Source organism: Ammospiza caudacuta, chromosome 3 (assembly GCF_027887145.1).
Source record: "Ammospiza caudacuta isolate bAmmCau1 chromosome 3, bAmmCau1.pri, whole genome shotgun sequence".
Classification (NCBI taxonomy): domain Eukaryota; kingdom Metazoa; phylum Chordata; class Aves; order Passeriformes; family Passerellidae; genus Ammospiza; species Ammospiza caudacuta.
The window spans coordinates 46,163,814-46,175,818 of record NC_080595.1 but is presented as its reverse complement, the minus strand read 5'-3'; the positions used below and the strand labels follow the sequence as shown (position 1 = coordinate 46,175,818).

General features: G+C 46.5%; 2 protein-coding genes across 2 annotated transcripts; one reads left to right on the top strand and one right to left on the bottom strand.

Moving 5' to 3' along the window:
- Nucleotides 1-5,178, bottom strand: SPRTN (SprT-like N-terminal domain). The gene is made up of 5 exons (XM_058802164.1): nt 4,888-5,178; nt 3,653-3,752; nt 2,739-2,867; nt 1,717-1,984; nt 1-1,421 (listed from the first exon to the last, which is right to left on the bottom strand). Exons 1-5 carry the CDS (start codon nt 5,166-5,168, stop codon nt 697-699), a joined length of 1,503 nt encoding a protein of 500 aa, XP_058658147.1. The 5' UTR covers nt 5,169-5,178; the 3' UTR covers nt 1-696.
- Nucleotides 5,179-5,465: 287 nt separating this feature from the next.
- On the top strand, nt 5,466-11,276 carry EXOC8 (exocyst complex component 8). Its single transcript, XM_058802163.1, has 2 exons — nt 5,466-7,006; nt 7,680-11,276. Exons 1-2 carry the CDS (start codon nt 5,483-5,485, stop codon nt 8,286-8,288), a joined length of 2,133 nt encoding a protein of 710 aa, XP_058658146.1. The 5' UTR covers nt 5,466-5,482; the 3' UTR covers nt 8,289-11,276.
- The last annotated feature ends 729 nt before the right edge of the window (nt 11,277-12,005 follow it).

Genomic DNA, 12,005 nt, shown 5'->3' with positions numbered 1-12,005 from the left:
ACAAAGTAATTTACATTAAACTTCTGTAGTGTCAATATTTTTTAAAATATGAAGCATTTAAAGTGAGTTAAGAGAGCAGCAGTAACACTGTAAACATGTACAGCCATTTAAAATTACAGTAACAAGATATAAAACAATTTTGTTTAAAAGCTATTTATATAAAACAATTTTCATGTTTAAGCAAACATTCAATCAGTTTCACTGATTGTAAGGAATCACACTGTTTAATGCTTATCCCATGAAATACCTTAGTGCACCGAGAGAACGTTTCAGGCAGCTCACATAGCAAACGCGTGGCTGGCACTCCTAACTTCTCATGGCACAATGGCTTTGGTGCTCAACTGACTGGCCTGCTAACCATCAACCTGGCTGGCCCCCAGAGGCAGCAAAATAAAGACTGGCAGGTAATGTCACTTTAATCATAATTTGTCCTGTATAGCACTTGAAGGAAGTTTAACTGGGAAATCATGAAAGCTTTTATGACGTGTCCTGGAAGAGTCTTTACCAGTATTCCTAGCAGCATTCTACACAATTTTTACTTACTACTGTGAGGATATGGAGGTCAGCTACATTTTAAGTTCCATTTCAGAACAGTCACATGGAGTTTAACCACAGCTAAGCAAACCCTGAGCAAAAATTACCTTTCAAACAATGTTTCCAGCCCTGGTTTATCTTTTTAAGAAACTTTCTGCTGTTCTACGAAAGACAAGAATCAAGATGTTCATTTATTTCAGATTCCAAAACATCAGTCTCACAGACAGGACAACTGACTCTTCTCTCCTGCCTCACAGGATTGCTAGGACTTGCAGAGGACTGTGTAAATTCAGCCCTAGATTTTGTAGTTGTAGTGACATCAGTCCCCCCCTTTTTGCTGAAATACTTTTCAAAGGCAGTTTTGTCTTCCTTTTTTGGCCGTTGCTGCAGCATATTAGCACATTCTAAGCTTTTTTTCTCAGATGCACCCTGAGCTCTTGGGGTCTGCTCCAAACAAATCCGTTTTGGTGACCAGCTAGAAGATGGCACAGCCCTTTTGCCAACTGGTGAGCCTTGGCTTGATGTTCCTTCAGCAACACGAGCCATCCTAGTAGGCAACCCCCAGTCGTTCTCACCATCTTCTGTATCAGCAGCAGAGAGTTTTGGAAACTCACGCTTTAAAGCCAAGCTGCTCTTCTCACTGGCACCATTGGTACGAAGCGGAAAGATGCTGCCATGGGGTGATTTTTCCAGTTTAATCTCCTTTTTAGGGACTGGTGTTGTCCTTACTGCTGAACGATGCAGTGAGCCATGTGCTTCACTGCTTGCAGTGGAGCTGCTGGCATTGGTGTTTTTCTCTGAAAGAACGCCGTCTCCTCCTCCAAGCCGATAGCCTGTCCCACTAAAAGGAGTTGGGTCTTTGCAATTACCATGCGTTTCTATCTTGCCTGCAAAATCAAATTTAAAAGTAAGTTAATAATTTTTTCATTAAAAAATCATGGGCTATTATTTGAGGTGCTTCACACCAAAAAAATCAGCTGCTTGAAAATAATGCATCAAACTAAACTTTTTGCAGACAATTCAACTGAGGAGCAGCCTAGGAGTGCACAATCAAACAGGCCCCATTCTTTGGCTATGTAACAGCAACACCTAAACCAAGCTTATGTAGTGTTGGGTCCATATTGTTCAAGAAAACATCTGGACAAAAATCAGTTCAGAATAGAAAAAAAAATTATAAAATACCTTTGTTAGTTGACTTGAAAAGTGGAGGTTTTGCCGTCTGAGTTTTCTGCTTGGACTTCTCTGAGAATTTGTCCGGCTCCTTCACTTTAGTGAAGGTGCCCCCACAGGTCTTTTGATGCTCATCCCACCAGAAGTCATGTGCAGAGGGTGCTCTGTTCATGGAGCGCTTCACGTACCCAAAGTAAGGAGCTCTGCTCTGGCAGGGGCCATCGCATCGCCACCAGTGCTGGCGGTACAAATTAATCTCATCATAAAAATTGTGATAGATCTACGTTAAAAAAAACAAAAAAAAACAAACCCACAAAAAAAGTCATTCATGAAGTTACAAATTTTGTATCGCTAGTTCTATAATATTTTTTAAATAATCTATTTCCATTCAATTCCTTCCACTGCTGCTGTGATTTTTATATTAGCAGTTAAAAGAGCCGGACCTGAGTAAAATTTGATCAACATTTAGCTATCATTAAAACAAAGCTTTAAAAAAGAATGTGGAGGAATATGTCCTGGTTGTCTTGTTGCAACAGCAATAAAATCGGTTTGGAAATCTGTCTACAATTTCACCTAGAAGATTAACTGCTCAGAATGCATTGCAAACAATACCAGTAATGCATTCTCCTTACAGCTATTACCTTAACTGATCTTATTAGACACATGATTTTTAAATATTAACATAAATACCATTACCCTCTATTGACATAAATTTTACTACTCTTCACAAGGGAGCACTTCTTTCCCTGCTACCATTTAAGCTCTTTCTAGTTTACCACAAAAAGATTAAAAGAAAAATTCTTACAGACAACATACCGGAAAATTACATGACTAACAGCTCACCACATCCTCAACCTGTTCCCACCACCACACCCAACAAATAACTATGGAACTAGCACACACTTGGATGCAAATTTGTATTGGTACCAACTGTGGAGTGTCTAATAAGAACATTACTTATTCTGCACCAGTCAACTGAAACAGCAAACCAGGAAGAAAGCTCTGTTAGATCAGGTGGAAGGGTTTATTCTTACTGTGACATTGGCTCCAGTCAGGAGATTAATGCGACGCATGTGCTTGCAGAACTCCGGCCCGTGAGACTCACGATCCTTGTAGTTGTGAGTAACAAAGAGCAGGGCATGGATCATCTCGTGCAACAGTGTCTGCAATGATGCAACCATTACACAGTCACTGAAAAGCATTGCATTTTCAGTTTCATGGTTAAGCTGCAAGTATTTTACTCTTCTACATTGATTGTGGTTACTGATCTTATCTTTGACTATTCACATATTTGGTCTGGGTCATAAAAACATAACTGATCTACCAAACCAAATTACCCCTATTCCCAGATTACTAAAATATGCTGCATAATATCACTCCAATAAGCAGCATTCAAAAAAGAAGAAATAACCCTCAAACTTAAATCACATCTTTAAAAAGACATCATGCCCTACACACCCCCAAAAAAGAGCCACTTCTGAGCAAGCTGAAACTCTACAGCATTTCTGTTGTTAGGCAAATCTGAATGTTCAGCCAGCTCAAAGCAGCAGCTCTGGCAGAGGCCCAAGGAGCAACAAAATGTCATGTTTAAGTCATATCCTATATCCTTATTTTCTGCTGTTGGCCTTTTAGAAACTACAATCCACCTTTGCTTTGAATATTAAAGGATAATTTAGGCGTTAAAAAACTTGGGATGTTTTTTTCTCAATATAAAGTCAATAAAATAAACAAGCAACTTTAGGCTTGGATTTGCCTACTTAGAAACATAAAACCAAAGATTACCACGGTACAGCAACACAAGCCACACAAACCTAACAGTAAAGCCACCACTATTTCATGACATGTAAGTTACTGCACAAAAGAATCCCATTATGAAACCTGAAATGTTTGTATGAAGTGGGGGACACAATACACTTTATGTGCCGGTTCATGAGCCAGGCTCAAATACCTCCACAAGGTCCTTCCTGGGCCGTAACTTTAGAAGCGGCTCACTGAGACGAATGGAACACAACCCACTTCTTTCGTGGTATGAACAGATACCAGCAGAGCTGAAAGGAAAAGAATGAAGAAAACATGAAAATCTATTTGTAGCACATGAAGAAAAGTGAGAATTTAAGTTAAAGTGCCATCCCCTGCAAACACATGCTAGGTCACTCAGAACATGGAATAAAATCACTTTGAGTAGTTATTTGAAAAACTCAGCATCATTAAGCAAAGAAAAAACATTCCACAAGTTCCTTAGAGTAGAAAAACCTGTTTTGAAAGCAGAAGACTGTTTCTTTTAGAACTTGTGATGGACTAAAATAAAATACAATGCACGGAGGCTAGAGAGTCACAGCAGCAAATGCTGACTTAATTGCTGGCTGTTTCAATTTCACTCCCCACCCTTCATCAACTTTTGGCTCATACAGAATCTACATATACCTCCACTTCTGTGCACTAATCCAGCAAACACCACTTTTTTTGTCAGTGTTAGTCCTACTGAGTTAGTCCTCTATCAGTGCAGTATCCAACTATTTCCAAATGCCTAAAGAATACCGCAGGCTGCAGAGGATAAGAGGTGGCAGGACTCCAGCTGCCAGCAACTGCATCTGCTGCAGAACTGCAGACTACACTTCCAAGATTCCTGGGTTTGTTTAACCTCAGATTTCTTCTATATCCCCCTTCCTAGCCCATTCTGCATTTTTCGAATATACTATTATTGGTTGATATTTGCCGATCTGCCGTGCAGTAGAACTATCATAAAGACTGAGAACCAGAGCAGCAACACGAGTACGTGAGGTTTCCACACGCACCATCTAAGACCAAGTCATTTCTTCCATTCTAACATCCCTCCGGCCTGCCTGCGCCCCGGGGAAAGCCACTGATGGCTGCTAGGGACGGCAGATGCAAGGCAAGGGAGACAACGACAGCGACCAGCTCCTGTCCCGCCGTACGGGCTCTGCCAGAGACGCGGAACATCCCAAGTGCCCGGGAAGAGAAGCCATGGCAGCAGCACGGCGCTGGCGGGGCACAGCGAGGGGCAGCACAGTGACAAGTGACAGCTCCTCCCCGACACCGGCAGCCACACGCTGCGGCTCCCCGGGTGCCGGCCCTTCCCGCCGCCCCCAAACACGAGGATCGGCCTGCCCGCCCCGGGACAGGGCAGCGCCGGGAGCTCGGCCCGCAGCGCCGGTGCCGCACCTGGTCATGCGGGGGCTCCAGGATACCGTGACAGCCTCCAGCTTGCCCCAGAAGAGCGTCTGGTTGAAGTGCACGAACAGACCATGAACGTCGGGGCTGGGGTCCAGCAGCTCCCACGCCTCATCGACTACCGACAGCGGGCGGAGGGACGAGCGGCACGGAGAGATATCAGGGCGCTTAGCTGCTGCTGCTGCTGTCGCCGCCACCGCTGCCGCCGCCTTGTCCTGCTCTTCCCATTCCCTCTGCAGCCTGAGCGCCAACAAGAAATCCTCGTCCTCCATCCCGAGCGCGGGGCCCTCGGCCGGCACCGCCGCAACCGGAAGCCGCAGCACCGCAGCGCACGCGCAGCACCGACCCGCGGGCTGCTGCCGCCGCGTCTTTCCGAGTGCGCACGCCGCCGCCGTCCCCTCCGCCCCTTCCTTCCCTTCCCTACCCTTCCCCTTCCTTTCCTTTCCCTTCCTTTCCTCCGCCTCCGCCCGGCCCCATCGCGTCACCGCGGGCAGCCGCTCCTGCCGCCGCGGCGCGGGACGCAGGCGCGGCGCGGTGTCGTGTCCCCGGTAGCGGCGGGGCGGGCGGCGGCGGCCGCGGCGCTGACATGGCGCTGTCGCTGGGCGAGGGCGGCGGCGGGAGCCGGCTGCGGCGGCAGCTGGAGTCGGGCGGCTTCGCGGCGGGGGAGTACGTGAAGCAGCTGTCGCAGCAGTCGGACGGCGACCGGGACTTGCAGGAGCACCGGCAGCGCATCCAGGCGCTCAGCGAGGAGACGGCGCAGAGCCTGAAGCGCAACGTCTACCAAAACTACCGGCAGTTCATCGAGACGGCGCGGGAGATCAGCTACCTGGAGAGCGAGATGTACCAGCTCAGCCACATCCTCACCGAGCAGAAGGGCATCATGGAGGCCGTCACCCAGGCCCTCCTCCTCCAGGCCGACCGCGACGACCCCGCGCTGGGCGCCCGCCGCGCCGCCGCCGCCGACCCCTTCCTGCCGCTGTCGGGCAAGGACGCGGCCGCCAACGAGGAGGGGCGGCAGCGCACCCTCACCACCCTCCTGGAGAAGGTGGAGGGCTGCCGCGACCTCCTGCCCGAGAGCCCCGGCAAGTACCTGGTCTACAACGGCGACCTGGTGGAGTACGACGCCGACCACATGGCGCAGATCCAGCGGGTGCACGCCTTCCTCATGAACGACTGCCTGCTCGTGGCCACCGCCCTGCCCAACCGCCGCGGCGCCTACCGCTACGACGCCCTGTACCCCCTGGACGGGTTGGCCGTGGTCAACGTCAAGGACAACCCGCCTATGAAGGACATGTTCAAGCTGCTCATGTTTCCCGAGAGCCGCATCTTCCAGGCTGAGAACGCCAAGATCAAGAAGGAGTGGCTGGAGGTGCTGGAGGAGACCAAGCGCAATCGCGCCCTCAGCGAGAAGCGGCGCCTGGAGCAGGAGGCGCTGCCCCGGCCCGCCCCGACGTCCCCCGAATCCACCAACCCCTTCGACGAGGATGAGGACGAGGAGGAGGAGGATGAGCCCTCCGCTGAGGAGGAGGTCGTTGACCTCTCGCTTGAGTGGATCCAGGAGCTGCCCGAGGACCTGGACGTCTGCATTGCTCAGCGGGACTTCGAGGGGGCGGTGGATCTCTTGGATAAACTGAACGAGTACCTGGCGGACAAGCCCGTGAGCCAGCCCGTGAAGGAGCTGCGGGCCAAGGTGGACGAGCGCGTCCGGCAGCTGACGGACGTGCTGGTGTTCGAGCTGTCCCCGGACCGCTCGCTGCGGGGCGGGCCGCGGGCCACCCGCCGGGCCGTGTCCCAGCTCATCCGCCTGGGCCAGTCCACCAAGGCCTGCGAGCTGTTCCTGAAGAACCGGGCGGCCGCCGTGCAGACGGCCATCCGGCAGCTGCGCATCGAGGGCGCCACGCTGCTCTACATCCACAAGCTCTGCCATGTCTTCTTCACCAGCCTCCTGGAGACGGCCAGGGAGTTTGAGACGGACTTCGCCGGCAACAACGGCTGCTACTCGGCCTTCGTTGTCTGGGCGCGCTCGTCCATGAGGATGTTTGTAGATGCCTTCAGTAAGCAAGTATTTGATAGCAAGGAGAGTTTGTCAACTGCGGCAGAGTGTGTCAAGGTAAGAGAGTCCGAAGAGGGGGGTGGTGGGGCACAGCAGCTGAAACAAAGGCTTCAAAGCTTTAAAGTCTCTTTTCTAACTCTAGTTTAGTTGTTGACTCTTGTGTGGGTCTCCAGAGAGGTTTTCTGCGTTGAAAGATTAATATTAATTTGAGGTTTGTTTGGTTTTTTTTCAGTTTAACAGAGGAAAGCCTTAAGGTTATAATACGTGTCAAGGAAAACCCTGCCTTTATCAAGAATAAAAAATGTGTTGATTCCTAATTTGCCTTTAACTAGTAGGAGGTCCTAAAACTTACATAAGCTACACCTGAATTATAAGTACTTCAAAATTTTCTCTTTGTTTTCTAAGGTTGTCCTTAGCTACATTTTCATACTTTTTATGCAAGACTAAAAGACTGACTTTCTCAGGTTATGCTTTCTTGCAGCTGCTAACTGGGGGGGGGGGGGGAATGGAAAGCTTGTGTATGTGGGTTATATAGTGTAATTGTCCAGACTATTTTTGACAGCCAGGGTGTATTTTTCAGTTACTAATGCCTCATTAATGAGATGCTTAAAGCACAAGAAGTAAATGTGAGTAACCTTTCTCAGTTTTCTGAGATAAATGTGCTAAATGTGTAAAATGTAAAGGGAGCCTGCACAGAAATAACATCCTTTGCTTTTCTTTGTTATCCCAGGTGGCTAAAGAGCACTGCAAGCAGCTGAGCGAGATTGGACTGGATCTCACCTTCATCATTCACGCCCTCCTGGTGAAGGATATCAAAGGTGCTTTGCAGAGCTACAAGGATATCATCATCGAGGCCACCAAGCACCGCAACTCTGAGGAGATGTGGAGAAAGATGAACCTGATGACTCCAGAGGCTCTGGGGAAGCTCAGGGAGGAGATGAGGAGCTGTGGGGTGGGCAATTTTGACCAATACACGGGTGATGACTGCTGGGTCAACCTCAGTTACACTGTAGTAGCTTTCACTAAGCAGACTATGGCCTTCTTGGAGGAAGCATTAAAGCTTTACTTTCCAGAGCTGCACATGGTTCTCCTCGAGAGCCTGGTGGAAATCATCCTGGTGGCTGTCCAGCATGTTGACTACAGTTTGCGGTGTGAACAGGACCCTGAGAAAAAAGCGTTCATTAGGCAGAACGCCTCTTTCCTGTATGAAACTGTCCTTCCTGTTGTGGAAAAAAGGTTTGAGGAAGGAGTTGGAAAACCAGCCAAGCAGCTTCAGGATCTGAGAAATGCCTCAAGATTGATGCGTGTAAATCCGGAAAGTACCACCTCTGTGGTGTGAACTGAACCTAACTGTTCTTTCCGGGAACAAGGTGGCAGCACTTACTGAACATGTTGTACATTGAGCAGATGAACTAAACTGGGGGTTTTTGAGTCCCTGAAAGAGGCAGAACTCTTGTCTGCTGCATTCCAGAAGCTGAAGACTCTGAAGCAATCCCTGCAAGCGTGCAATGCTTTACTTGGTGGATGGGGTGTAGGGAAGTGAGAAGGTGGAGGTCATGTGTCCTTGGACAGCATATCCTGTATGAAGGGCTTGTGTAGTATTTGTGACTTGGGAAATAACTGTAATACACAAATTTTGGCCAATTGTTTGTGGAAATCTTACTTACATGTACAGCAGATGGCAGGAGAAGATCAATTCTCATCATGTCACTAGCAGTTCTTTTTTAAGGCAGTGTCCTGGTAGGAGGGGAAGTGCTGAAGCATTCCCAGGGTGTGGTATTCAGGAAGGCATATCCACCATCCAGATGTGACTCAGCACTGCAGATAAATGATATGGATTTGCACAATGTGATTTCTGTGGTAGCAGTGCAGACTTTTCTTTAATGTTGAGATTGCCTTCATTCATTTCAGAGGCAGATTGAAATAAAAATGTTTTTAGTATAGGTTCTGGTGTTTGGGTGAAGGGGCTTCTTCTGGTAAATAAGCTGGCCTGTCAGCCTAAGTTATAACTGTCTGAAAACAAACCTGCTGTCAGAACCATTTGTTTGCTTCAAGAGAAGTGAGAATAAATTGCTTCCCTTCCTCTCTGTGTTCCTCTTCCATGTTTTCTTATGGATCTAACTGGGGTCATGTCCGTTTAGTGAAGTGTGCACTGTTGCTTGAGGTGCTGTCACAAATGCATTATGGGCTGTTGTCTGCTGGTTGGAACCATAGTGAAGAGGCATATTTGCTCTTGAGACATACAGGGCAGGGAGAGGGACTGAAGGGACTGTTTCATTTGGAAAAGATGGAATGCCAGTTTTGCTGTACAGAACCAACACCTGGTGAAGACTCTGAGGCTTTTTATAAGAGATGTGAACTTTGAAATATACACTGTCTCCTGCAAGAGCTAGCATTGTTTCCTGTAATACAGCAATAAGCAAGAAAAACTATCTTTTTTGCAGAAATCACAAGGTTGGCAATTTTAATGTTGATGGGAAAAGTTTATACAGATGCTCTTATGTTTGGATTGAATGGTGTTGGCTGTCTCATGCAGTGTATGTCTGTGAAAATAAAGTAAGCCAAGTCTTGTGTCAAAGCTGGCTTTGGAAAGCTGTCAGCTTCAATTTATAAGCTGTGCAAACTTCTGCTTCTGTGCAAACTTTCTTAGCTGTGAGAAAATCATGTTACAGCTAAGGGACCTTGTGATCAGTCCCTTAGAAAGCGTCCTTAACAGGAATAACTAAATATCCTATTCCTGTAGCACTTTCATATTAAAGCTCTTGCAGTTTGTATCATGGTCATGAATGATACATGTGACTGCCTGAACAAACAAAAGGTATCTCTCATTAAACATTCTGCATAACTGTTATACTGAAGCTTCTTAATTTCTCCCTGTTTTCATAGTGCTAGTTTAGTGCAGTTTCCACTTGAGTGGCTCGGTTTTGTTTTCTTGCTCTTTGGATGCCTTTTGAACTGTCAGATTTTGCAAAGCATCCTATTGTCTCTGCTCACTTGCTTTTCAGTGTTTGGGCCTTTTGCTAGAAACTCACCAAAAAGTCATACAAAGTGTTTTTGAAGCTCCTAGCTTACATTGATTGAAAACCAGTGAAATAGCTCTACTTTTATTGTAAGGGACAGGGAGTTAGAACTTGTGTAACATGTTCTGTCAGAGAGAGAGTGTCCTACTGGTGTTATTTCAGTAGTGAACTCTTTCTGATATCAGAACCTGGTTAAGTATAGCAAAATAATACAATCTCTGTCATCTGTTTGAAGTGGGAAACCTAATCTGAGAAATATTTTCAAGTGAATTATAAATAAGAGCTCTCTGTGGTGGTGGGTATTTTGGAGGAGAGGGAGAAGAGATGAGTTTGGGTTTTTTTTGATTTTTTTGTGAACATGGATATATTTCTTTTTATTTAACAGCAGAAGAGAGCAGAATAAATACAGATGAGCCTTATCTTTGCGTGTGTGTGTGTGTGTTTGCAATAGAAGCGTTAGAACTGGAACTCTAGACTGATTATTGTGATATTTGGTGATTTTATCCAAGAAGCTGAATTGTAGTTTCCCAGTTCCCAAGCATTAACATGAGGCTGACGAGGAGCAGAGCCCTGTTCATGCTTCTGTTGTGAGCTGGTGTAGCACAGCTTACCCTCAGCAGAGGATGAAATGTAGAATGTAATTTTGCCACATGCTCTGTTATGCCTCTGTCACTGAGCCCTTCATCAATCTATTCATGGCACACTAAGCCTGCTGATTTTGTCTCTGCTGCCATCCATGGAGCAGTGGGCTAACATTGATGCTGGTTTTAATGCATCAGGGAATCTTTTCCTTTGAGTCATCAAACATCATGTTCTTGTGCCTGTCACAATTCAAACAGATGTGGATTGTATAAACTGCTGTAAGTGGCATTGATATTTTGTAACTTGTGACTCTAATTAAGTCATCATAAAAGAAAAACTAACATGAAATGGTGTGGAATTAAATTAAAAACTCTTTTATGTTAACTTGGTTAACAGAAAAATCAGTGTATGCTGAGTCATAGTTGAATAATTTTCAATTTTGGAATGGCACTTTCCTTTTCCTGAGCTGTACACTTGTGATGATAGTGTTGTTCAAGTTGGGATTTGTAGTAACTACTGAATGAACTACAGTTCTGCTAATTTGAGAAGGCACTAATATTGGGGTTTTTTTGAGACAACTGCATATAAAATCTGGTTTTCTTTGAGTGCTGTGGCAGAATTGTGTAAAATGATTTTTTAAAATTTAGGTAAATTTATGTATTAGAGTTTAATGCAATAACTTTTCTGAACAGCGAGGACCATGTATTAAAACTTTTGGACCTATAGCACTGGTGGTGTATTTGTTTTGATCATCAGAAAGGGGATGTTGGTTTGAAGTTGGAGTTCAGTGAAGTCAGAGAGCTTCAGGTGAGTCCCTTGTGAGGGAGAGGTGAGCAGCAGCCAGCTGACAAAAGCCAGGTGTTGTCACTTCACTACATTCTTATAAAGTCACTTCAGCGAGGTGAGGCGGGAAGAAAATGTTTGTGGACATAGACAGGCTGTACTCTCATCTGATGGGACTTTGTGTGTGTGTGAGATGGATAATCAACACCGAGGCACCGTAATGCTAAAGGGCTTGTTATCTTCCAGACTTTGTGTCTGGAGTCCATCCCTACTTACCCTGGGTGCTGAGGGTGTGGTACAGCCTGTGCCCTCGCTAGGTGGAGCTTTGTGCACTCAGCAGGCTGCGAGCAGGCCAGGCGTGGAAGCTGTGCTGGCCTGCAGTGTGGCTTGGCAGGTTTGGGTAGCATGCTGTGGGAAGAAGATGCTGCAGAAAATGATCTAGATGTTATGTTCAGGTCTTTTACATTCCTTGGTGGTGGTTGTGTTCTGCACTTTCTAATTCTTTTACTGTTCGTTTTTTAGGTTTTCCAGTTTTCCTGAGGTGTTTCTGTACCTGTGTTTCTGCAGGTGTCCTCTAGAGTGTCTCACCTTTCTGCTTTTCTTTAAGGTGGGTACCAACATGTGACTTGTGTTCTGCCTGAAAAACACTGCTTCACTTCAAGCCTCTGCAG